Source organism: Calonectris borealis, chromosome 3 (assembly GCF_964195595.1).
Source record: "Calonectris borealis chromosome 3, bCalBor7.hap1.2, whole genome shotgun sequence".
Taxonomy (NCBI): Eukaryota; Metazoa; Chordata; class Aves; order Procellariiformes; family Procellariidae; genus Calonectris; species Calonectris borealis.
In genome coordinates this window covers 62,228,068-62,255,394 of record NC_134314.1, presented here as the reverse complement: position 1 = coordinate 62,255,394, position 27,327 = coordinate 62,228,068, and the positions used below count along the sequence as shown (strand labels likewise).

Genomic DNA, 27,327 nt, shown 5'->3' with positions numbered 1-27,327 from the left:
ATTTCTAATGGAAGTTCTTTGCCTTATCATGCAGGCCGGAAGGCACTCTGTAGTTTTATGTAGTGGGAATTATATGTTAAAAGGGCTTTCAGTCCTCTTTCTCCACATTTCATAAAAATACTCACTGTATTTCTGTATTTCTCACTATGTGGGATAAATTTGCAAACAATGCAAAATGTCTACCATACTGCAGATTAATTCTTAGAAACTCAAACCTATTGGGAAGAAATATATACAATCTCATTTCAAATGAAGTCCCCGCTGTTGCATGTGTCTAATTCAAAGCAACAAAGATCAGACTATCTCCGTTTTCTGTTACTTGTGCCATTTTCAGAGTCTACAAGATCTTATCAGTAGCCACAGAGATCAAACCAGAATAAAGGCTACTATTGTTTTCTACAAGGTAAAAATATTATTTGGGAGAACAGGCAGAAATAAAAAGGAAGAAAAAAGAAGTACAACTGAAGTGCAAAGGACAAAAAAGAAGAAAAAAACTCACACATCTTAATGCACAGCTTTAAAATAAATTAGAAAAAACAGCCAACACTACCATCTACTGGGCAAAAGAAGACAAAGAGTTCATTGCAATAAAGATAATTGTTGCTGCATTCTGACTGTAACTTCAGGAACAAAACTCATCTTGAACCCACAACACTGATTGTGGACTAGCTCAGAAGAAACCTGCAAAATTTATATTATCCAAAACAAAAGTAAATTGAGTAAACGCTCTTTATGCCTATGAAGTAACTACATTTAAAGTAGCAGAGTTATATAGCAGTCTGTCAAGAGGACTGACACCTGGGACTCTAGGGATACAAGCCAAAGAACTACACTCAGGTCTCTGGTTAGCAAACAGTTATCATCATTCTTGATTTTAATTACCATTTAATCACAGTGATTTCAGTGGGACTGCTCAGATAAATCAGAGCCTTTCTGGCATCTTACAGCTCCTCCTCTCTTTAAAGCAAAGGAATCGCCTATAGATGTTGTATTGTCCAACCACATCCTGCTACATGCCAGACTATTTTTTACATATTATTTAAGTTGAATAAGTTAGTAAATGCCAGAACTTGTCCATTCAACCATTCTCCTCTTCTGTGTGTGTGAGATACAGTCTTTACATGCACGATCACATACTATTTTTTCCACAGAACCCCTGCCCCAGGCAGGGGCTGGATAGCATTCAGAAAATGAGGCAGCTGTTGGGTATTTTTATACTCTTTCTTCAAGCAGTAAAGCCAGTCTTATTTACTCTACAAGGTTTGAAAGTAAAATGACTGTTTATTTTCTTTAAGAAAAAACCCACTGAAATAACAAAGAACATGTATTTAAAAAAGCTTTAGGCACTCTGGCAATTACTGTTACAATGCAGTGCAAAGTAATTCCTGAAACAAAACCTCTGTTCTCAGCCACATACAAAAGAAAATACAAATCTCTTTTCCTAGCTCTTCATCGTTGGAGTACTCTGCTCCCAGCTTATTTCAAAGCACTCAGTAAGCATGTGACCACTGATGCTTGCCTGGTCGCAAAATTTTGATTCTTTCAAGGATTGAGAAGGTTAGGGGAACGTGTCCCTGCACCTGGCTATTCCCTTTCTTTAATGATGAGAAGGGATCCTGCCTGCACACTCCTGACAGAAGACAAACAACTTAAGTAGGATCCCAGGCTATTTAGGGCTTCCTAAATCACAATCAGCAGAGACTAAATTCCACACCACGACCAAGGGGCAGGGCCAGACCCCTCCTCACTGGAATGATGCTGTCAGCAAGAAAGTCAAGCGCTTCAAGCAATCTTCAATTGATTTTAAGATGCTTCTGTAACACTGCAATAGGCTAATGCTGAAGTAACGAAGAAGAGGGAATAATTTGCATCCAAAAGGAAAGTTTTTTTCCTATCTGGGCAGGCACAAGCAGGAAAGGATTACTATCAAATTACAACCTTCAAAAAAAAAATTAATAATAGGAACATTCTCTCGTCACTTCTGAACTGAAAGCTTACCTACCACCAATACCTCAGTCTTGTCTGCAGTAAAGTTTATCTTCTTTATTCTTAAACACTCCTCAAGCTCTTCCAATCCCCGCCCTCTGCCCCAAGTGCTCAAGAATTATCTTAGTACCAGACAGCTTCTCAATGATTTCTCTCCACTGCAAACTCAGTCTGCCTTATTATCTCCACTTGAGTAGGAAATTGCAGCCAAACAGACTTTCTTAAGATGACACATAAATCAGCAACAGAGCCAGAAGTCAAGGCCTGCCAAGGCAACGCTTGTTGACCCAGAAGTTGACCTACAAAGCAATCCTGGCTTCGAATTATTTCGGACAGAATATTTCTAAATACCAAATGCTAATATCTCATAGGGAACCCAAGCAAGTGACAAATAAAAAATGAATGGCTACCTGCCAAAGTTTTGGTTCCAGCGAGTTGTTGGGCACCGCACAGGAAGGCTGTGGTAGAAGCAAGTGCAGCGCTAAGCTTTCCTGTGTGGGATTTACCTGCATTAATCACAAAACTATTCCTTTTCCTTCCTGAAATCCTCTGCCCAGTTATTTACAAGTCTAACAGCATCTACAGCAAATGACGTGGTAGATTTTGTGGTAAAGTAGCATGTGATCATGTAAGAGAAGACTCTACCATGACTACACATGAGGAAATCCAATTAAAGATCCAAAGGCAAACTTCATTCCGGCATTTCTTGGCTTTGGAGTTTCAGTGATTTTAATAGTGAAATTTCCTTTTTGGTCTTTCTTTTTTTAAATAAGGTAAAATCATTTTATGACAATACAAAGAAACCAGAAATCTATGTCGACGAAGCACAGTGTGAGCTAATTAATTACACTAGATTGCAACAGAAGAAAGTTATCTCCACATGGAAAAGACCAGGCCACTAGGTACATCTGCTGGGGCTCACACATAATCAGAGAAGTCTATTCTGCCTTGCTTTCTCCTCCCTGCGCTACCCCTTACCAGCTTTCCTGAAGAATAGGAATAACACCTCTAGAATAACACCTTCCCAGCAGAGGCAGTGATTTAACCGGTTCCTGGCAGTTGACGTTTCCCGCGGACACTCTCGGGGACTCCCCCCCAAAGAGAAATGGCTCCCCAGATTCAGTGCGGCACATGCCACTGCGTGAGGGTAGAACTAGCTTTGCACTAGAAAAGCACTGTAGTTCGTTATTGTCTGAGACGCTACCAGTATTTTTTGCTGTATAATGTATAATCAACTTAGGGAAAAAGTAAGTTGTTTTCAAAATGTTAATTGTCTCAAGCAAACTTGAATGCAGTTTCAGAATGGGCAGGTGAAAGGATGCACTTTACTGCCTTGAGCTGTTGCACCTACGCATCCAGAAACGCAGCACTCTGAACCACCGTTACCTTCTTCACAGCGCAGCTGGAAATTCTGAGCGCCGCTGACCATTATTCCACCATTCATGTTCCACTATTACATTTGGTTTCCTACGATATTAGCTGCCCAACTTTATTTACAGGTTAATCCATTCATCATCACATTTTTTTTTCCATTCAAGCACAATTTGCAAGCTGGAAATAATGACCAAAATTCTGTCCATGCAGTATATAACAGCTCACTTTCCAAACACAAGCTCTAGAAAACTCATTACGAAGTACTTCATAAACTTCTGTCACTGTAGTAGGAAGTGACTGTAAATTATTACAGCTTTTCCAATTTAATGAGTACATTTAAATCTTGAAGTGATGGTGTTACTGCCTGCACTCGGCACAGAGATTTTAAAAAAAAAAAGAAGAGAAAAAAAGAAGAGTATTTCACATTTACATTCACACCATGCAGAGTAACTGGTAAGCACTGATGTTTTTCAGATGAGCATACATTACTTAGCCTGCCACATGAAGGCATTCTGTAATTTGTGAACTATTTTAAACTCTAGTGGAATTCAAGTTTTCTGTTTTATTTAAACATCTTAAAAGAACTAATATACAATGCTAAAATTTTTGTTCTCAGTCTTCAGTGCATGATGCTGTACCATTTTTAATTCTCTCTATTCCCTCTATAATTTGAAATTCTAGCGTTTTCCACAACCACTCACTATTTATCTATCACACAGCATGCTCAAAGCAGAGTTCAAAAAGTATTAACTATTTTACGACTATTTTGCTAAAGAGTTTTTACAAAATCTGTATGAGAATGTATTTCCCCGGCCTTCTCCAACTATGGGTGACAAAACTCTTAACAATTAACACTGCCCAAAATGACAGGAAAAGAACATTTTCAGCATTTTACTGATGTGGAACCAGATGTAGACATAAGAGACCATGGCATGGCTGAGAACAGAGGCTTGGTATCTGACTCGGCTCCCTTGTTGTGATTAGACTGGGAAGTGAGTGCCCCCTGATGCAGCCTACCTCAGTAAAGCCTGGAGGCAGGAGACTGCCCATAGGACTTTGTAACAAAAAGAAATAATGCAATTTCCTACTTCTTATTTGGTTGTTCTTCTGTGTCATAAGAAAAGTTAAATTTAAGCAATGGTAAGAAAATACTGAGAAAAGTTATTTGTAAATGTTTCAAGCATTTTACACTACTTACGACAGGTTTTTTACCAGCTTTTATTCATAGAGTAACTTATATTCACAAAAATGAAGTGGTTCTTAAAAGGAATGGTTGCTCAGATATAATTGCCTGATAATCTGAGAAGGCTGGATATTAATATAGCACACCAGAAAAGAGATTTCTTTAGAAGTGCATATGTAAAAATAAGCATGAAACTTCATCATGCAAGCAGTAAAGACACGCAAATGCCGTATGACTTACATGACTAAAAATAAGGACTTCCAGCTAGGTAACTCCCCAAAACTTCTGTATTAAAAAGCAGCATTTCAACATTTTGGTATACATTTAACTTAAAACATACTCATACAATATAGTTTACCAAATCTGAGTGTTCAAAGACAATTTTCTCCAACATTTTATGAAGGGAAAAGACTAAATGGAGAATGTAAGTAATACATTGTCTGCAATGAATAGTTCAGCTATTGCTTATTATTTATTATAAAAAACCCAGGCACTCTAATCTATTACCAAGCTGTAAAAATAGAATCTTTGGATTTGAGCATCTTGCTACTACAATGCTTTCACCAGATTTTTCAATTACATTTCAGCGTAAATACATGGCAACGGTTTGGTATCTTTAGTGGAACAAGTCTACTGTAATTTTTGAAAGACACATGCAAGCTTACAAGAAGTAACTGCTATGTAAGGCCATCTTCTTTAGGTTCGGGACCCTATTAAAATACTCTGTTATCAGGACAGTTCAGGTAAACCATCCACATTAACCCTATTCTGAGAATTCCACAAAGAGCATAACATATCTTCCACAATCACATTTAGAGTTTCAAGGGGTTAGTCACCCTTTTAACCATCAGCATTTAGAAGCAGCCCTGAAAAATGAGTTGTTACAATTATCTCGAAAGCTTAAAAATCCTTACTATTTCAACAGCTCAAATTCTTTTGGTATCTATATAAACGTCTAGTCTTTCACTAAGTCTTGATGCTCCCTGGTCCAGTGAGCTCCTCAGGCTAATTCTGCATCGTTAGAAAATATTCTTCCTTCAGTCAGCATTAGAATGGCTCCATTTCAATTTCATCCAGTAACCCCTTGCTTTTGTATTTAAAAAAAAATACCAGAATGAGCTGCTGGGCCAATTCTCTCTGTATCTTTCATCATTCTGGGTACATTACCATCGCACATCTGACTGTGTCTTCCCTAATGCCTGGACCAAAGAAAGAATCTCTGTCCAAAAATCAAATACCTGTTTGTTTCCAAATAAAAATAAAAATAAAAATAAACCAGTAGAGCAATCTTAAAATGAAGCTCATGCTTTCCTGAACAGGACATAGTACAGAATCTTCTTACATGATTTCTTGAAGTTACCCTCAGCTTCACAGGGATCCCAGTCCTTTCCCTCACTTTGTATGGAAGCTTTCCCATACCTTTACTAACTAATGACCCCTCCTTTGCTTCGGTTTTGTTCCTCTTGACATAGGATAACCAGAATTGAACAAAGCACGTACCAGTGATTTATATGAGATTATTATCTTTTCCTGTATTGTTCCCTTTTGTATTCTGCAAACATTACGTTTGCCTTTCACACAATGTTGCTTATTAAAATAGAAAGGAATTTTAAAAGCCTGGACTTTTTAAAAAAAACACAGAACTGGTCAGGGATGTGGAGGCTGATGACAGCCTTGGCAGCAGCGACCATGAGATGGTGAAGTCTGAAATCCTGAAAGAAGTGAGCAAAACAAAAACTGAAATAGCAGCCCTGGACTTCAGGAGAGGCAGATTTTGGCTTGTTAAGAGATCTGCTTGGCAGGATGATACAGGAGACTGCTTTAAAGGGTAAATGGGCCCAGGAGATCCAGATATCTCTCTAGGGACCTCACACCAGGAGAATTATGCATGCCAATGTGCAAGAAGTTAAGCAAATGTGGATGAAGGCCAACATGAATGAACTAGGGGCTCTTGACTTAGTTCAAATGGAAAAGGAAGTAAGCAGAAGGTGAAAGTGGGGAAACGTTATACAGAGAAGGTATATAGTGATATTGCTGTAGTGTACAATGATGGAGATAGGAAACCCAAAGCTCAGCTGGAGAAGAAACTAGCAAAGGCAACAAGAAAGGCTTCTGTATGTGTACAGGCAGCAAAAGCAAATTATCAAATTGGAGGTGCTATTCAGAAAGGCCTCGACATGCTGAAGAAATGGACTAACAAGATCTCATGAAGGTCTACAAAAGCATGTGCAAGGCCCTGCTGCTGGGATGGAACAGCTGCGTGCACCAGGACAGCCCGGGGGCTGACTATTTGAAAACAGCTTTGCAGAAGACGACCTATGAGTTGAACATGAGTGAGCAACGTGCCCTGGCAACAAAGGCAGCCACAAGCATCCAGGGCTGCTTCAGCAAGAGGGTAGCCAGCAGGTCGAGGGAACTGGTTATTCCCCTCTATTCACTACTGATGAGACCATATGCGGACTACTGTGTCCAGTTCAAGGAAGACACTGACATACTGGAGCAAGTCCAGCAGATGTCCACCAAAACAAGTAGGGGCTGTAGCAGAAGACATGCAAGGAGAAGCTGAGTAAACCTGTTTGCTCAGTCTTAAGAACAGAAGTAGAAATTTTACCGCTGTCTTCCAGTACTTAATGGGAGGATATAGAGGGGACGGAACCAGGTTCCTCTCAGATGTGCACAGTAAAAGGACAAGAGGCAACAGGCACAAGCTGCAAAAGGGGAAATTCCAACAAAGTATCCATAAAACAAAAAATCACTGTGAAGGTGGTCAAATGCTGGAAGGGTTACCCAGAGAGATTGTGGTATCTCCAATGCTGGAGATAACCAAATCCGTACCGGACAAGGCCCTGAGCAACCTGATCCAAGTCGGCCTAAGGTCTGGGGTGCTCAGAGATGGTGTTCTTTCCAAAGAAAATTATTCTGTGAATCTATTCCATGGTTCTGTGATTTTTTTAAAAAAAAAAACAACACAAAAACACACTCGCAACATGTATGTCCTGGATTTCAAACATTTTTTGACTCTACTTCAACAACAGAAATTGTATCAGGCACCAAGGGATATAAAGTCCTTTTAAAAAACACAAATGTTCTTGTGAGATTCCTTTTAAAAAATAAACTATGAGAAAACCTCATCAACCTTAGCCTAAATGGAATGATATGAAAATATTGACTATAATCAACGGAAAATAGGTGCATGAAAGTCTCTAATGTCGAAACTGTATTTTTAGCTAAGGCGGCAGAGGACATCTTCTGACGACATAGTAAAAAGCATCAGATTAAAAAAATACATAAAATATTTTGAAAATAAAATAAAATTGTGATAATTTACTTCAGTAAATACAACCAGTGTGAAAAATGTAATTAAAAGTACTATACCAAATTTCTAAACTATACCAAGCTCAGAAGCACTCGCTTTATTCATTTTTCTAGGCACCCGTATGACAAAAGCTTAGCAAAAATAAACTATTTTTAGAAATAAAAAGAACTAAGAACATGAGACCGTGAGAGTCAATGACAGTATAAAGATTCTTAGTGATACGGTAATATAATGTTCTAAGTGGACTGAATTTTCACGCTTAACTTCAGAGATTTCTTTTGGATTTTGTGCACTTGATTACTTCTGTCTATATAGTGAGGCATTGCTAATTTATGCCTTCCTACAGGCATGATGGCTGTCTGTGCCAGCACCAGAAACTGAATCAAGAAACTCCAGAGCTACAATCTAACAGGCTACAGTCTCTTAACTCAGAGCTGCAGATTCATGTTTTATTCATAAAAGCAGATACCTAGACACCAGCTTGTGAAATGCATTCTTTTGGCATGTAACATTTTTATTTCGCTTATTAAAAAAATTACATATCTTACCTTTAGGTCACTTCCTGGCAAAGTACCTATGCCATCCTTCCAGTCCATAGCACTAAATACATCAAACTCTTGACCATTTCCACTAGAGGCAGATTCATTCATGATGCATGTACTAAAAAAAAAAAAATTAAAAAATAAAAAGATTTTATCTGAAAAAGCTGTAAGTGGTTTAATGCTTATATCACCAGACATTTCTTCAAATGCACTTCATAGATGATTAGTATCAAATGCTTCCCTCAGCACACTGGCAATGTGGACAACCGATGACAACGCTGATAGTAGACACTAATGCAATGAAAACAAGGGGAAATCTTTTGAAAACCTTAAAAAATAATACCTGTTTTACACACTATTAATGAGGCTGTATCGGAGAGAAATGAAAAATTTCAGACTGCAAATAAATTGACATGGGGAAAACATACCTCAAGTACACCTAAGAAAAACATTTGTTCTGGGGAAGGCAAGACATGAGTGCATGCCTATAATAAATACATGAAGCACTGATTAATAGAACTGCTTTTCCATACTATCGGATGCGATGTGAATGCTTCACCCAAGTTCAAATTAAAATTTCAAAATGAATTTGAAACTGTCTTTCCTTTTCACCATCTGGCTCAGGACACCCAAATATTTCTTGCCTATTATCAGTTTCACTAAATTTTGATTTGCATTTGTAAAATTTATTTACATGTAGAGAAGCACATGTACATCAGAGAAAGCTACTGCTATGCAAGACTTTCTTTTACTGGATCCCTCTGATTCAGAACAGTGAAAAGAGAGGAGAGAATATTTATCTTCAGAAGTAATCTATTTGGACATCCTATTCTGCGGTAAGAGTTTATCCCAAATAATCTGCACAAGCAACAGACGTATATAACACTTGCCACTGACCCCTGGCTTTGGCCCACCACTCGTCACTGCCACAAAGACAGCATCTGTTGCACTGAACTGCAGCCAGTTGTGACTAGCACCAACTTCTTCCTTTCCACTTCTTACAAACCCAGCAATCTTTAAATCTGTGGCCTGGCACCTAATTTACTATTTGTTCAATGTGAAAACTGACTCATTCATTTTCTTTCTGAAGAACTTCTGCACTATGCCTAGCAGCTGAAACAATCTGCGGCAAAATTAGCTCTGCCTTTGGTTTGTGAACTATTAGCAAAAGCTCACCCCTTTTCAAATTTACACTTTCTGAACTTTTTAACAAACACTTTCTAAGCCTCATACTCCGTCTGCAGACTGCAAACTTTTGCTGCAAGTATCAGTATTTGAAATTCAAATAGGTAGAGAGCTTCCTCAGTTCTTGACCTTGTTTTCTAAAATCTAATTTCTAACTTAGGTCCCACTCCCAAAATCTGCAAATATCTATTAATACTCTCTGGAAATCTGGAATTTCCACAAAAAAGACTGCGTGACATTTGTTCACTCACAGATAACAGGAAAAGATGGATGCAAACCAAGCAGAAGTAAACTCAGGTCGTCTAGAAGCTTTTTACTGAAAGTTTGAGGAGAAAAATGCTTAGCTAGTTAACTCTGTTGCATGAAAAATAATCAAATTTACATTTTTTTAATCAGAAAAATTGTACCAATCACTGTAACACCACCACTACAGACAGATATTACTCTGGTTTTGGGTCCGCAATGTGGACTCCCTTGTATTTCTCCTTGGTTTCCTCCCTCATTTCTAGCAGAATTCTTTAAAACCCTGAGCAACACCTTACTCCACGAGTACTTTCGTTGCAGCCACCACACAATATCAACAGGATGACAGGAGCTGGACGTCAGTCAGTAACCACTGCTTAGGGTGAAAGCTTCTGCATTCCCCTTCATTTCATACAACGGGCAGGGTTCACAGAAGGCTCTTTGAGAAAACGTCACATATTTCACATGACAAGTTTAAAGTAAGAACCACATGATTCCATGTGTCTTCTCCATCTCTAATTTCAGTAATCCTCTATGAGAAAGTATTGAAAACCATACCATCAATGCAAAAAAATTAATTTTAAAATATGTCAGTAAATGTAAACAAATTCAGTGCAGACTGAGAAATTCCCCAAAGTCATATACCTTATCTTTTAAAATCACTTCCAGGCAAAATCCACCACCCTACCTTAGGACAGCTCCTGCAATACAACTTGGACGATCTCTGTTTGACCCGAGAGCACGGTACATCGCCGAGCAAAAGCCCACCAAGCATCCAGCCTTCCACACCGCAGCAGACCACTCGAGCAGGCTTCCACCAAGCTGAACTGCAGCACGATGGCAGAGGCGCAGGCCTTCTCTCAAGGACACAAGACTCAAGCTGCTACGGAGTAGCTGAAAAATTGGATCTACCCGGAAACCCGTGAAATGTTAAGGACATGAAACACGCTGGTTTAAGCACATTGGTGTAACGAGCTCCCCGCGATTAGCCTGGCTAAGCAAACACAAAGCTGTGTTCTGTATTAACTGGAGTTTCTAAGTAATCTTAAATTACCACCCTATTTAGAGGACACTTCACTCAACCCTCCTGTGGTTTATTTATCATAGAAAACATGTTCCAATGGTTTCTGCAGAAGGCATGACAGAAGACGGGAAGAGACTCAGGAGGCTGTGGGGAAATGCTTCCTCGCAGCGGCCACTGTCCCTCGGAGCGAGGAGCAGCGGACAGCCGCTCCATCAGATGCTGGCGTCTCTGACAGTGCCGCTCTCGTTACAGACATGCTTTGTAACAGCAACAGTTGGGAAAAAATGACATGGGGAAAAAAAATCTTAGAGCCTAGCCTACTTAGGCAGGATGTAAACTGTGAAAGTAAAAAAAAAAAATTGGTTATAGAAATGTTCGGGGCATATTTCTCTCAAGAAAACGCACAGATTTTAACTTAATTACGCCTAGCAAAGTTTCCTCGGGTAACAATCAGCAATAATAATACATTCTATTGTTTGATAAGGTCTTCATTATTGTTTTCCTTTTAAAATTAACTCAACATCAATGGCACAATCTGTACTTCCAAATTCTGCAGCCTTCAGAAGTGTTCTTGGTGGGGATGAAAAGGTCACAGGGCAATGCAGATAGAAATTAATTTACCAAAAGGAATTACATTTAACAAAATATCTGTTTCCAGCTTTGCTGAGTTTGAACAGATGAAAGATAGGGCTATATCCCTCTACTAATGATAATAAGGAGGGAGATAAAGACCAATTAAATTGTTACAGCAATGAGGTACTAAAAAAAGGATGAAATCATCGCAATATATTCATCTAAATCACATAACAAAGAAAACTACAGAACGTCTTATCTACTCATTTTCATTTTCGTTTTTAAAGCTCTGATGTAGTTCTTTGAACTAGTGTAACTCCTTCCATAATGATTTCATTTCCTATCATTTCTGTTGCTACACTTCCAGAAAAGTAGTAAAAATATTAGATGAATAAGGGGCAAAGTAACTACAGTACTGTCCCTATGCCTGTCCCTGAATGCCATCTGGTGTGAAGGAAAGGACATTAATAGTAAGAACTTGGAACAGTCATCTTCCAAAAGCATCTCCAAAATCCACTATTAGGGGTGTAACTGTATCTCAGTCTTCACAGCTGTAAGCTGTAACATTTATAGAGGAGTGTGCTGCATGTTAGTATTTCAACATTAACTTTGTTTTAGACATATGAAATAAACTCATTAAAATAAGCAAGCCTATAAAATAAGATTAGATACATCCTTTAGAAAACCTTTCATTTTTACCAACTGGTTCAACAATAAATGAGTACCTCACAGAGGAGATACTTAATGAGAATAACAGCACTAAAAATGAGATAGTTTCATCTGGTAAAAGACTCTCTAAAGATGTAAAGCAAAGATACAGTAGAGAAAACGCCAATTAAACTTACAAGTAGTTTCTGAAATAATTTTAGGGTTATGTACTGAATACGTCAAAAAGTAATAACATGATTCTGTCTTTCAGTGCTTTAAAAAACTACCTGACACCTACCCAAATTTTGAAAATCTAAGATGCCACCTGTGAAACGTCCGTATGATTTCTAACCAGCAAGGCCAACTCAATACCGGGTCACTGGGCAGCAGAGAGAGGAGATTTCAGCAGTAAAGCCACTGGTCAGCACTGCCAGCTTGGCATAAACTGTCTGCGATAGCGTGTCTTTTCTTTTCATGCATCCCTGTGTATTTTTATTTTTACTTTTGAGGATTTCTATAGCCACCGTGACAGGATAGCCTAGAAGATTTGTCCCATGCTGGTCCTCTCCCAGCCGACAGCTCCTGCGAGGAGCGGCAAAACTGGGCAAGCAGAGCAAGAGGAGGTCTCAGCAAGTGGCACCAAAGGTGAGGTCCAAGGTACAAACAGAGGTCCCAAGAGAGGCGATGTCCTTACGGAGCCGAGCCATGGTCCCTCTTTCCCACAGGGCTGGGTGACACCAGTGCTGACGGATGTTCAGAAACAAAGGCACCAGATGAGTTTTTTGTTCTAATATCACAGATGGTTATTTTGGGCATCTCCAAGGAGGAGGTTGCTTGGCGTAGCACCCATGGGCTAAAGGGATACGTTTTCCCTACACAATAAATCAGGAAAACAAAGTGGATCAGAAGGGGACAACTCTGTACCAGAGCTGCAAATACACTAACTTCTAGACACCAGGGGACAAGTGGGTACTCAGCTTCAGCTTTATTTAATGTGTAAGAATGTGAACACTACCAGGACTGATTTCTTACACCACCAAAGCCACACAAAGCAGAATTACCCCTCGCAACGTAAGCTCCCTCTATTTCAGATAGACTTTGTATCAAGCTAGCTTCATAATGACAGCAAAAGCAAAGCCAAATGACTGTAGACCCACCGGCATGAGCCCTGCTTTTCTCCTCGCATTCCTCTCTTTGAGCTGGGTGCACCCCACGCTTGCCTCTTTCTCACACTTCATCTTTTCGCACCTGATTCTCCATTTAAAGAAAAACAACCACAACAGGAACAGCGCAGGAAATGGTAAAATGCTTTGAGGCTATCCCACCACATTTTAATACATGCTTTGTTTTGTATCTGTTTAATGGCCCAATTATTTTAATGTTTCATTAAAAAAAGTATCTGCAGATTACACATTTCCTTCAAAATCTCATTTTTCATTGTTTAGGAACTACTTCACTAGTTCTGCCATGTTTCTGTTCTGTGTGTGGAAGGGCTGTTTGAGTAAATTTCACTATTTTGCCTGTTGCTCCTATTACAAGTAAGTTATTTTAAAGATGAGATATATAGCTTATATATGTATTCACAAAAGGAATTTACAGCTCAAAATTCTTTGCCATTCTTAACACTTGTAACAGAAAATGGACCAGATTTCCTACGGATCATGTCCCTTTAGGATTATTTGCTCTTATTTTGTCTGTTGCTACTCTTCTGCTTGCTAGATTCTCCAGGGGTACTGTGTATGTTTGTTCCTGCTTCCCAATACTTCAGCTTAAAACCCTTTTCCTCACAGAAAGAATCAGGCCACTGATGCGTTACAAAATGCTGTGAAGCCTGAGTCTCCACCAGTGCTAAAGGAGGTTCATGCTCTCCTCACCCGGTCTGGTCTCTGTCAGCGAGCCAACACAGGTATTGCCGTACCATTGCTAGAAACCGGGTAACACAGTTCCACGCAGCCTTCATCTACCACCTCATTTTCAAATATCCACAGAACACTATAATAACAATAGTTACCCAATACCAAAGCTATCCCATAATCTAATGAAACTTACCACTGACAACTTTTATCTTGTTTATAAAGAACCTGTACCTCACACTGAAAAAGTATTTCCTCTGCAACGCTTTCACGACTCCTTTATTTCTGTTATTGTCTGCGCAGTCCTGAGTGGAGGTTTAACCCACTCAGATAGTAGGACTTGAGTACTCTGAAAATCTGAACAACTCTGAACAACTCTGAAATCCTATGTCTTAATGTCTCTTAATTCCTTGAACCGGGCACAGAAAGTTACAGAAAAGTTCTGCCTTTGTTTACTTGTGCCTCCTTCCCTCCACTGTGCAGACACCTCCTTGAGAACAACTGTGACGCACCAAATCTTCACACTGAATATCACCTGACCTATTTCAAATTGTTATTTCTTACCGCAAGTTAATTCAACATATATCTGAACACTCCTTTTGTCTGACTCGTGCCCTCCTCTTCCTCTTCTGCCCATTCTTAGCAGCTTCCATGAGCTCTGCTGTCCTTAAACAATTAATTCACCTTTTTCTAGCTCCTAAGTGCATTCAGCAGGCTACTGCATTTATAAACTTTCTTCTCTCCAATTCATAAAGAGCTCATACCTCCCATTGTGACAAGCAGTCCTACTACTGGAGCACTAATAAGCTACGACTACACACATGCTATCACTTTCTTCAGTAAGCCCCATGCCAGGTAATCACTGGTTCCTCACACCCATCACTCACAATCCATCATCCTACTTACCAGCAGTATTAAAAACCCCAAAGAGTAAATGGAATAGCCCCCAAAAAGTCAGCCATCTCTCTTCACAGAATAGGTGATGCCCAATAAAAATGAACAAGTCAGAGAAAAAGGACTCACCACATAATCATCTTAACTTATTAGAACTTTTAAAAGCAAAATTCTAGAAAAACTCATTAAACTGAAGGTGAAACATACACCACAACAACAAACAAAACCAGACTTCGTTGCAATTGCCCAACTGACAACAAAAAACATCCAAGGCGGCGATTGCTTCAGTCACCTTCATTAGAGCACCAGTTCACGAGAAGACCAACTGGACCACAGTAAAAGCCGCTGAAGTCACACCAGGAAAAAATGAGCACCCGGCACCACCCGGATTTAAGTAGAGTGCTCTACCACCTTCAGCCGCTAGTTTCAGAGACGTTCTCCCTTACAGATGTTCACCATATAAACTTCTGGGAACGTGATAACATCCTTGGTAAAAAGCATCGGTTTCCTAAACAGCTTTTAAATTTGCATTAAGAAAACCGTGTTACGATCCTGAACATAGACTATTTCCTAAAACGACACACGCTAAAGCTTTTCTATCTCGAGTTTTATTTATGCTCACCACCTGATTTAGCACCCACGACTGAGCATCCACTCCTGAGTAGAAACAAACAGCAAAAATGGTCAGTCCAATGCCACTCAACTATACCAGGGAAATTAAAAAGAAAAACAAAATAGAAAAAAACTGAAAATATTACTCATGCTACCCTTCACTGTAAAGCTTACACTCACCATGCTACTAAGCACAGGTAGAAGAAAATGGAAGAGGTGGAGAGACGGTAGAAAGAAATGGAAGAGGTTGTGACCCTCACCACCCGCGGAGGCTGCGGCATCTCCAGGGGCCTCCCTTCCGAGAAGCGTTACTCATTGGGGCTCAAACCGCGCTCTCGAGTGGGACAAGTGACACGGCCACGGGGCGCGCCCCCAGCCGCTCCCCACGCAGGCCGTGGGCCGGGCCCACCCGCGGCGGCGCCGCTGGGAGCCGGCGGGCCCCGGCAGCGGCCGCCCCGGAGCCGGCCTTCCCGCCCGCCCGCCCGGCGCGGCGGAGCGGAGCGGCGCGGCAGCCGGAACGCGGCGGCGAGGCCCGGCGGGCGCGGCCGCCGCTCCCCGGCGCCGGCAGCCCGCGGCCTACCACCAGAGGTCCCTCCTTGGCCAGTTTTGCGGCGTGTTTTTGCTGCACTTGAAACTTTCTGGAGAAAACCCGGGCTCAGGTCCGCGTCCTCCCCAGGCTCGGGCAGAACCACCGAGACAAAAGCGCCCGCCCGCCCCGGCCGGCTCCTCGGGGGGAGCGCTCGGGGAAAGCGGTTCTCAAGCGGCTCCGTTTCTCGCCTCAATTTGCCTTTTTTTCTTTCCCCCCGCCCCGGGCAATTAAGTCGAATGAGGGGAAGAGTGCCCCCCGGCCCCGGCGAGGGGGAGGCGGCGGGGGCGAGCGCGGTGCGGGCGGGGGTGGGAGAGGAACTGGGTGTTAAGTGTTCCTGAGGAAGTTGCACAACGAGAGAGGGACTCTGCTTGTTTACCGGGTCCTCCGCTTTTTTTTCCTCCCCCCCCCCTCCACCCCCCGAGACCGGGATCCGGGAAAGGGAGGCTGTCTCCGAGTGGAAAGAAAAAAAAAATAATAAAAACAAATGTTACCTTCTCCTCCCTCCTCCCCTCCCCCAGCGGAGGAGGAGGAGGAGGGGGGCGAGCTCTCTTTTTTTTCTAGGGGACTGCGGGGTTTTGCTCCTCGGCCGCTCGCAGCCGATCTCCGGGCATCCCTCGGCGGAGAAGTCACCCCCTCCCGCGGGAGGGGCCGGCACACGCCGCCTCCCCGGAGGGCTCGCCCCCGCCCGGCCCCGCAGCCTCCAGCGGCCGGCCCCGCGCTGCAACTTTTTCTCTCACGCTCTCGTGTGCGCCCGCTCCGACGGGGAGGGGGAAAAAACACGGGGGTGGGGAGCGGGCCCCGACGCGGCGCCCCCCGCCCCAGGCGCTGCCGCCCCGGCGGCCTCTCCCCAGCCCCGGCCGGGAGCGGGCGGCCGCTCCGCGGGAGCGCCTTCCCGTCGTCCGCCGCTCCCCCCCCCACCCAAAAAAAATCGCTTTCCCCCTCCCCCCGCTGAAAAAACACCGCCTCACACGCGTTAGCCAGAACAAGTGTGCCGATATCCTGTTGTTATATGCACCGGCTGCGGGGACGGGGAGGGAGAGACGGGCGTGTGCGCGGGGGCCGCTCCCCCGCCCCGGCCGCACTTCAGCGAGAGCGCGCAACTTCGCAGAGAAGCCGTGCCCCGTTCCCTGCCCGCGACCCCCCCACCCTCAGCGAAATACGCACTCACGGGTATGTGCACTCACATACGCCGCCGGCACCCCGGGGCCCGCCTGCGGGGGCCCCCCAAGCCAGCCCGCGGAGCCGGCGGCGGTGACAGGCGCCGGTCCCCGCCGCCGCACGCAGCCCGGAGCGGGCAGGGGCCGTTCCCCCGCCGCCTCGCATGTCTGCCGCAGCGAGCGCGGCGCACGCACCGCACAGAGGCAGGAACTGAGCACTCGAGCAAAAGACTTTTTTTTTTTCGCCTCTTTAAAAAAAAAAATTTTTGCTAGGAGCTTTTTTTTTTTTGGTATGTGTATGTGTGTGCAAACTTTCCCCAAAATGGCGGAAATTGGGAGATGATTATATTTTAAATATCTCTCGCACACAATCAGACAAAGTGCAGGAGCGACGGAAAATACAAACTCTCTCCGCTGCGCGCTGAAGAGGCCTTCGCACACGGGGACCCACGGCACATTCAACCGGTATATCCCGGCAGCCGCCACCTCTCGCCGCTTCCGACCAAAAAACCCGGGGCTTTTTCACACCCCTCTCCGCTGCGCATTGCCCCCTCGCAGCCCGCACTTCTCCCCGTCCTTCAGCCTGTGCGAACAAAGAGCCGGGGCTGGGGAGGGGGGGGGGGCTCGGGTGGCAGCGAGCCCCCTCCCTCCCCTCCGCTCCCCCCCTCCCCGCCCGGCGCTCACACGCACACCCATGCACCCCCCCGCCCCGCCGCTGCACCCGCATCACATTGTTCCCAACAGCGCGGCGGTGCCCCGTAAGTGTCATTAAATGGAGCCAACTGACAAGCTCATTGGTGGGGCAAGTCTGCAAAATGTCTCTCCCCTTCCCTTCCCCCTCCCTTCGGAACCCCCTCCCCCCCCCAAAAAAAAGGCCCCCCCCAACACATTTCCACAGCTCCCTCCCCCGTGTATATATATATGTACATACACATACGTGCGTGCGTGCCTGTGTATGTATATAAATATATAGCGCACATATATATACATGTACTCCATGTGTTTGGGAAGAGAAAAAGAAATACCAGGCACCTCTCTCTTTTCTTTTGTTCCTCTTTCACACTCGTACACTTATGATTTAGTGAGACCCCCGGTGCCCCAGCCTCTCCCCAGCCACTTGCGAGTCACTTGCCCACTTTCCCCGGCATTAACTTCCATCCTTGCTGCTCGAGGTGGTGGGGGAGAAGCCCCCCCTCCCCTTCCCCAGATACGTTTCGTAAGGGAGGGAGAGGAGGTGCGTCTCTCCCTTTATCTCTCGCGCTCTCTCTAACTTTCATCCTCACCTCGGGGGAAAATTAAAACCCATCACCAGCCTTTGCCATTCCAGCTCCCTAAACGGCTTGCGGATGAGATCGGAACCCGCCGCTCCTTACCCCCCCAAATTCTCTCTCTTTCTCCGTCTCTCGAGTAGTCCTGACAAATATGGTCCAGGGCTGCGGGCACAAGTGAGCATGCGCCCGCGGAGCCAGGGCTGGGGAAAGGGGAAACTGCCGCCGCCGCCGCCGCCGCCGCCGCCGCCGCGGCCGCCGCCGCCGCCGCGGCTCTTCCTCCCTCGCCCGCGCTGCCGCTGCGCCCCGGCCGACGGCGACCGGCGACCGGCGACCGGCGACCGGCGACCGGCGGCGATCATCGCCCCTACCACAAATACAGCCGCCAGCAGCGGCTCCGACGGAGGTGCATCATCTCCCCTGATTTACTGCCGACGCTGGAGGAATAATAAGGAGACTTGTGCGGCAGCCGCGCGCTATTTTGGGCGCTTTCAAAAATAATGCCTTGCACTTTTTGCCTCGGGAGGGGTCCGGTCCCCGACGGTCCCGCCAGCTGCTGGCGAGGCTGGGTGGTGGGCGCCGGGAGGCCGGGGAGAGCCTCCCTGCGGCTCTTGGCCCCCATCCTCCGCGCAGGAGAGACCCGAGGCGGAGGTAGGGCGGTCGCGCACCAGCAATGGAAGTGCAGGTCCCGCAGGCTGCGGGAGAGGGGCAGCCCCCGCAGCGAGGGAGCACCCGGGGGGAAGGTGCGAGGCCGGGCAGCGGCGAGCTTCTGCGCTCCAGAAATACGGGGTTCATTCAGCACGGAAATACTCCTCATAATGGTCCTCGTCTCATTTAAAACCTAGCCAGCTTACAAATTAAAAGTAGTTTCAAATGTGTCACCTGCCTGAATTCGCTCCATCATCGCCCTGTATTCACAAAGAAAAATACTGTCTTCAGCATTCATTTTCTGTCACTACTTGTTGTTCAGAAAACAGTGAAAACTGAAGGCCCTTGGTATTTTGTGGGATTGGCCAGGGCGGACTTCCTTCACCTACAAGGAGGTCTGTTGTGCAAAAGAACATTAAACAAAATAGACCCACACGAGGCCTAACTTTACCGGGGAAGAGGGAGGATGGAGGATGGCAATCGGTTGTATACGTGGTACTTCAAAAAGCGTGTGTGTGTATATATATATATAGTTTCAGGCAAAGTATAAAACAGCACAGAACATAATCATCATAATCCTAAATATTTTTTCAGACCACAGAATATCTCCTTAAGGTGACTCTATCCTTAAGGCGACTCTGTCCTTAAGGCAAAAACTGGCAAGGTGAATTTTGAATTTTTAATAGTTTGGTATATTATTATATATCTCTTAAAATAACTCTCAAATCTCAATATATCTTTTGTTAATCCCAGTAATGATCAATGTCCAAACCCTCTTGATTTTATATAGGCTCCCTTCTACAATTACACTGGCAACTTTGGCCCAAATTACTGGACAGAAATACTAATAAATACTAATAAATATCCAGGAATAAATATCAGCATTAAATAACAATAGAAGTAAATAACATGGCAAAAGTGCTCACCTACAAAATCAGAATAACTACTAAAATGGTTTATACAAGACCGAATACAACCTTTTTGCTATTACGGATATGTACTGTATTACAGTAGTATCCCCATGATGGGGACAGCATTGCACTGGCCATAGGATAGAGGTGGTCGTTTTCTGACAGCAGGACTTCCCAGTCTCAGCTTCTGTGCAGTAGAGTATTTACTTAAGAATGTGTATTAAAATATTTAAGAATCAAACTTGACAACTCTTCTCCCTTAAACTATGCCCATGCTCAAACAATTTAGATGTGACTTTACTTAGCTTTTACCATAATATGTTGGGAGTTTCTATTTATTTAAATTAATTTTTCTCACAGCAGTGAAGTGGGGCTCACACCTAAGTGTTTGCAGGATTGGTGCCTAAGCGCAATACGTGATAGTTCTTTTATGATGAGCATTTCTCACGGCCCTTCAGCTCAAACGGCATTGCATATAGGCTGCAGTTTTCATCAATGAACATATGTTCATTAGAAACTAATTACAGAAAACAGTATTAACCTAATTGTAATAATTAGTGATAACATACATTTAAACTCTTCTAAAACACAGATGCAAAAAATAGTAAAGGATGGGAAAATTCCTACTTTCCACCAGTGAACTCTTAGTTGAGGAAATTTATGGGTTAGAAACAAAGAATAAACTGTAACTGAAGTCATTCAGCGCTTTTCTGAAAATTATTTCCCAATGTTATTGAAATGTTTTTATGCAGATAGTTGCCAAATAACTAGATTATTCTATTGTAGCATTAAATTAGCTGGGCTCTGCAGAAGACACTTAAAGAATGATACAATTTGGTACTATTTAAAACTCTTTAGGATGCTTGACCGTACTGATTATTTCTCCAGATGACACTGAGGTTTTGGGGGAGGGTGTACCATACCCTGTTATGAAGATGCATTTCTAAGACTACAAGTGACGAGTTATCTGCAGTTATTTTATTTATGCTTGAAAGACTTTGTCCCTTTTCCTTTGAAAATCTTAAAGGGAGACACTGAACTTGTAAAACCCTGTTATTGTAATCCATCTAATCTACTTGCAGAAGTCATAGGAGTGTAGCCCTTTACAGAAAATGACTACACAAGTGGAAAAGCTCCTTGAAGGATAGATATTGGAAGTCGGAACTGAAACCAAGTGTTTGAACCAGAGCATAGCTGTTTTATTGGATCAGTAGTTTCAAATGGATAGCTCTCTGATTAAAATAAAAAGACCTGGGAAATTAATAAAGGTACCTTCTGTTCTCTGTCTCTTCTTCGATCCTTCCCCTAACTGTATTGTGGCAGCAAAATAAACCCATTATTTTGTCAACAAAAATTTATTGAGTAAAAATAGATTAAACGTTATTCAAATACGCTCTTTAAACATTAGTTCTGTTGCCATTTTATTTAATATTAGACTTCCATCGGTGTTCTGAAGACAGAATTTTGAACACTTGTTTTCTATATGTTAAGTATGGCGTTTAATATGATTTTGGCAGTATGTTTAATGACAGATTTTGGAGTAGCTAAATTTGGTCTCTCTCTGAGTATTCTTGTAACTCGTTGAATAGGTGTTTGTGCTGTAGCCAAATACTGATTATTTTTCTAAGAGCATGCGCATGAACATCCATATACATGGCTTCCAAATCCCAAATCTTGAATACCATTTAAGGTGGTGAGAGGAAAGAAATGTACATTATCAATTCAGTTTGCATATTGGGTTTATACCGTCATGTGATCTAATGGCTCCTTAGCAAATACCTAAACATAAACTGAGAAAAAGAGAATCAGTACTTACATTTTACCAAATTACTTGGCACTTCTGGGGTCTTGATTTCTGCAATACAGACTAAGATGCCTTAAAGATGGCCTTATTTCTCAAAAATAGCCTGCATGTGACATTTTATCACCCTTCTTCTAGCAGCTCATTGTGTGGCCTTTCTCACCAGTGTCTGTCACCAGTCTGCCACGTGATTCTTCCCCAAGCCAAACCAGGAGGACAGGACAGAGGGCTTGAGGGCAATCGCTGGCAAAAAAATGTTGTGTATGTTGCTATGTAAAACTCGAAGCTAGGAAAATAGAAGTGTAAAATCTTTAAGAAACCGGGGATGAAGAGAGATGGTGTATGTGCCTGTCTGGCAAGAAAGACAGGCAAATTGCAGTCCGTGGTGATTCCAGTTCCCCTCAACAGTGCTCTCTCCCTCTCCGAGGAACTTGATGTCCCCGCAGGTGTGAAGAAATAATGACCAACTCATTATCAATAGAATCGACTGGTTTTTGCCACTAATCCCAGAATAATTATCAAAGTTGATTCAGGTGCCACGCTAAACTGGAGAACCAGTAAATAATTCCTAGCTTTCAAATCTGAGTGTGTGCCCTGGCCACATCCCAACTCCGTACCAGAGTGAGACTCAGGTACTCAATAGTCTTTTTTCCTGGGAGGGAAACTTGAGTGTGAGTACTTGAAAGAAACTGCAGTGTTTTCCAGCCAGGTTTCAGCCCAATATGCACCTGGATGCACTCTAGGTGCGGCCTTGGAGAGCCTTGTTTCTAGAGACGAGGAGTTTCAAGACGTTGTAAAGTAGATGTTTCAAAGATTTCCTCAAAGTTGCAAGACTATAAAGATTTCCAGAGGTGGTCTTCATCCTGAAGAAATTCAAAGGCAGATATGGAAGTTATGGGATTGTCAGTGCAGAAGTGAATCCAGAGCAATATTGCCTATGAAAAGTTTGGGAAGCATTGGACCGGAATAATGAGGTGTAAAAGCAGAGAAAGTCATTTGTAAGAGTGGGTCAAATGCAAATTAAGACCTCTGTTGGGAATATTGATGAGAACTCTTTAGCCAGGAGAAGACTGAAGTTAGAAGCTTGGACGTGTGGGTTGGGCATTAGGGAAGGGCTTGGAGCACTGGCAAAACCTTGAATCAGTTGAAGGAAGCAGGAGAGGGCACCATTTTGAGTGGTAGGGAGGGGAAGTATAAAAGTACAGCAGAGAGTGCACGATCTGGAATGACTGATAGGCCAACAGAAATCAGTAAGAATAAAGGTCCTGTGGGAGGGGAAAGGTGGGGAGTAGTAAAAGAGAGACTTACCACAGAGGAGGACAAGTGGTGTGGAAACAGGCAGAGTGTGAGGGGGCAAGGAAGGAAAGGGGGAAGAAGGGAGGCAAAGCTGGAACAGCAGGAGATTTGCAGTCTTTAAAAATGGAGTTTACTAGATGAAGTTTGAAGGTGTAGTAATGAGAAATAGCTTGCTTATGAGTGGGAAGAGGGCAACCGCCACAGGGCTCTTTTTGACATAGCGCTCTATTCCTGCATGCTCTTTTCTAAGGTGTGTGGGCACACTCTGCGTATAAGGGCCGGCCATTATCCATTCCCCTTAGCAAAAGGCTTCGGCTCCAACCACGCATAAGATTACAACAGCCTTGCAGTAGAGCATTACATGGGAAAGCCTGTTCAAGCCGGATACTCCAGACCTGTCATCCAAAAGCTAGTAGTCACTCTGAGAGCTAAGGCTGTATTTTTAAATATGCACAAAGAAGGCAAGTTGATGAGGCAGCACAGGAACAAACATCACTCTCGGGAACAGAAGCTGAATGAGAAAGGGTTGCAGCCTGCACGCCTTAGGTGGAAAACGATTCTGTTGAAATAGGCAACAAAATGAAGGGGTTATTTTAATAATTGTTGGTGGAATTTCTAGGTCTATAACTGTTGCTGAAAAATATCTGGAAGTGAATAAATAGCTCATCCTGTGGGTCTGATTGGACAGCAAAGCCTGGCAGCAGGGGGAAAGGAGGAGGAAGTCCCATCCGAGGTCCTTAAGACACAATGGCAGGGTGAGAACTTGCTCTAACTTGCTCTCCCTGGAGAGCAATAGAACAGTTTTTAGAGCAACATGTGTCAGACTTAGTGACTCACAACCACATGTGGATATTCCTAGTAAAATATAAATTGGTCCAGCAGCAGATGAAGAGGAAAGAATCCCAAATACTGCTTGTACTAGACATAAGATCAGATGACTTAAGGTATGCATGCGGACTCTTCTTTCTTTATTTTCAGTTCTTTTTACCTAATAGTGTGTTCCAACAAGTAAATAAAACTTTGTTTTAAAAAGGTATTGGTGACGTAAGACACATTGCATATAACAGGCAATATACATGCTTGACGTATGGGATAATGCACAGATTTACTCCGAGCAAACAGATTTCTCCTTGAAATGGCTAATGCAAAAGCCCAACGCCAATGGTTAAAGGCAGTAGAAGGAAAACAGAAATGCAGCTACGCTGTAGCAAACATTGAACGAAGCTTTTTTGGACATCGGTAAGAGGTTTTCCTTATCTGAGAATTCAGAATTAGGATTGCAGCAGAACAGGTATCCGCTAGGCCTACCAAATGTGACTGCAATTAAAGCAATAGACAAAGCATCTCCTGTTCACTGTTAGGCCCAACATCCCTTGCAGAACCACAAGAAGTGCGTCCTTTATAACATTTTTCCAGTAATGTCGTGTCACGTGGACACGCAGCAATAGCATTCCCCTCTTTGACAAGCAACAGAGAATATTAATGGGGCCTGTTTCTGAGACCGACAACAAATGGATTATTCAGAATCAGAGAAATTTATACTCCGTTGTCGCTGATCCTGAGTTATCGGGCTTCATGGAGTCAACTCTTAAAGTTCCTGGGCTGGAATCGTGGGCATTGTGGCTATATACCTGCTATCATGGATTGATATATGTGAATGTAAATAGTGACTTCAGTAAGTAAAAGGAAGTTTTTGTTCTGGACTTTTAAGCTATGTGCTAACCCCTCATGCTAGGAAATCAACCTGCCAAAATCTCATTTATTATCTAGAAAATAATGATGAGTATGAACTAATATTCTTAGAAAAATAATTACGCACAATAGTAAGAGGTGGGAGTACCTGCTTGCTATAGATTTCAAGGTTCGACAAACACATTTTAATGGAGAACTCGGTCTCCTGGCTACCACAACAAAGCAGGCAGGATATTCTTTTTGCTTTGAGTGCAGAACTGTATACGTTAGTAGTCTGTGCAGGCTGGTGCCTGTTCATGGAAGAATCTACTCATGCTGGTTTACGTTTACAGTTTCCTACAACATGATTTTGATTTCAGTACCCAGTGATAACGGAACTGATGCATGCTCTTAAGTGCTCAAGAGGAACTGAACTTCAGAAAAGATGCTGAAACTAGTTCATTTTCACATGTTCCAAGGCCAGCTTCACGTAACACTTTACATCGCGTCCTTCTAGCTTCTTACCCCCCAGGGAGTTCTTTGCAAACCAAAAATCCTCCGTGGCTTAAATTTTAGAAAGAAGATGATGTGGCATGGGAACATGAACCTTATAATCATTATAATCATTATAGTACTGTACTGGGAAGCAGTGCTATTTTACCTAACCTCCAAATATTTAAAGTGGAAAAATTAAGTTCAAACTGAAGGATTTTTAGATTTGCAGTGCACAAATACTGCATTCGGGGGTGTTGGCAAGTTCCCAGGGAACATTTAAAACTTGTAGGCATGTGAGAAAGGACAGAAGAACTTTGAGATTGTTGGCTAAAAACCGACAATGGACTTTTCTGGCTCCAAAGAGAAAGTGTCTTCCCCTCTCACCACTCATCTGGGCAAGCATGGATGTAACTGGTAATTTCATAAATATTTGATCATCCTGAAAGCACCATGCATATTCTTCGCTTTACTCACAGAAGTAATCACAGTGATGATGATGTGCAAGGGTACTGTAAGTGCCCAAACCTCACCTAGGGGCTATTCTTAATGGCTAGCTGCTGGCATCTCTCTTACGTGCTGAGTTTGGAGCTAAGACTTTCTATAAAGTCAATGGAGTGAAGAATGTTCCTTAGAGTGGGATTCAAACATATACATTAAGAGTTTATTGCTTTTAATTAACAGTGAATTCAGATACATGCCTAACATTATAGACTATGTGAATATCTGAATTGCAATTCTCAGTCCAGAAACTTTTGTCAAAAACTGTCTCCTACATGAAGATGATGATGATCTCTTTCCATTCATAATGTTTCTGACTTCACCTGTCTTGGATGAGATAGCTCTGAGCATCAATCCAATGAAAAAGAGATATTACCTAAATAGATCTGAATGAGCAAGAAGAATATACTATATACTTCTATATTTATATTTAAATACTTAATCTTTTGGCAAGTAACAGGGTTGCTCTTCTCTATGGAATGTAAGCCAAGTTTCAGCTGGGAACAAATAATTGAGTTATATTAGCACACATAAAAATAGACTGACCCACATCTGTAACAACAGGATCACATTATAATAAAATGGTATTTGTTGTATAATTTCCTGAAGGCAGAAAGCACCTGTATAAATGGACTTATGTAAAGAAAGCCATGTAATATTTGGTCTATATTAGGCATCCATAGAGCTCTGCAATATCATGGTTTACATGCATGCGAGCCAAACAAAGAGTTTGTCTTCCCGGTGCAATGCTGTTCTGCAGGGAAGATGCATATCCAGTTCTGAGTATCATGATCGGCATTTGTATCAGAGGGTTGATGTAAGATGACATAGTCCGAGAATAAGAAGCAGCATAGAAAAAATATTAAGTAAAATTAAGGGGTTTTTATTTCTGAATAAGCCACAGTACTGTACAGTTTTGTTTACGTTACTACAACTGATCAGAATAGGGCTCTAGTGAGCACAGTTCTGCACACATCAGGGAATCTGCAGCTGCAGAATTGAATAGGATAGGAAACATTATATAAACTTACTGCACATGCTGCTTCTCCTACTGTAATAGCTAATATGTCAAGACATGCTTATAGAAACAGACACATGCATATGTGCATCGCAGACAAGGTAGGTGCTCAGCTGGAATTCAAACCAATGTGTATTTACAACTACTGTCGCCACCCCTTTCTTGCACAGCTTGGAAATTCACAAGCTGCCACAGTATCTTCCAAATAATTTAAGTTGTAGTTCTCTTTAAAGCTAAAAGCTGGAAGTATAACATGGTAATTGTGAATATTTAATACTTCACAATACTCACAGACTAGTTTTACCAAGCAATATCTGTTCCTAAACCAACAGACTATGTGCAATAAGAACGCCTTTCTTTAACTGTAGCTACCGTTACTGGTGCTCAAAGCCGACTTATGAATCCTTAAAGCTTAGTTAACTCAGAATTAGTTTTCCTCAGTAAGAGCATAATGTGCTCCAAAGTAATGAATATTTCCATGCCAATTTCTATTTTAAATTCTTAATTTTATTGTCTATAACTTTTTTTTTTAATGTGGCAAG

At 42.7% G+C, this 27,327-nt stretch overlaps 1 protein-coding gene across 4 annotated transcripts in view; it reads right to left on the bottom strand.

The window, feature by feature from the left end:
- L3MBTL3 (L3MBTL histone methyl-lysine binding protein 3) overlaps positions 1-18,627 on the bottom strand; it is an 86,893-nt gene extending 68,266 nt beyond the window's left edge. The window contains exons 1-2 of one of the 4 annotated variants that reach the window (XM_075145813.1): positions 18,553-18,627; positions 8,408-8,519 (exon numbers count right to left, since the gene is read on the bottom strand). In XM_075145813.1, coding sequence (XP_075001914.1) covers positions 8,408-8,509 — 102 coding nt within the window. In that variant the 5' untranslated portion in view covers positions 8,510-8,519; positions 18,553-18,627. The other 3 variants (XM_075145816.1, XM_075145817.1, XM_075145814.1) reach the window with 3 other exon arrangements.
- Between the last annotated feature and the right edge of the window lie 8,700 nt (positions 18,628-27,327).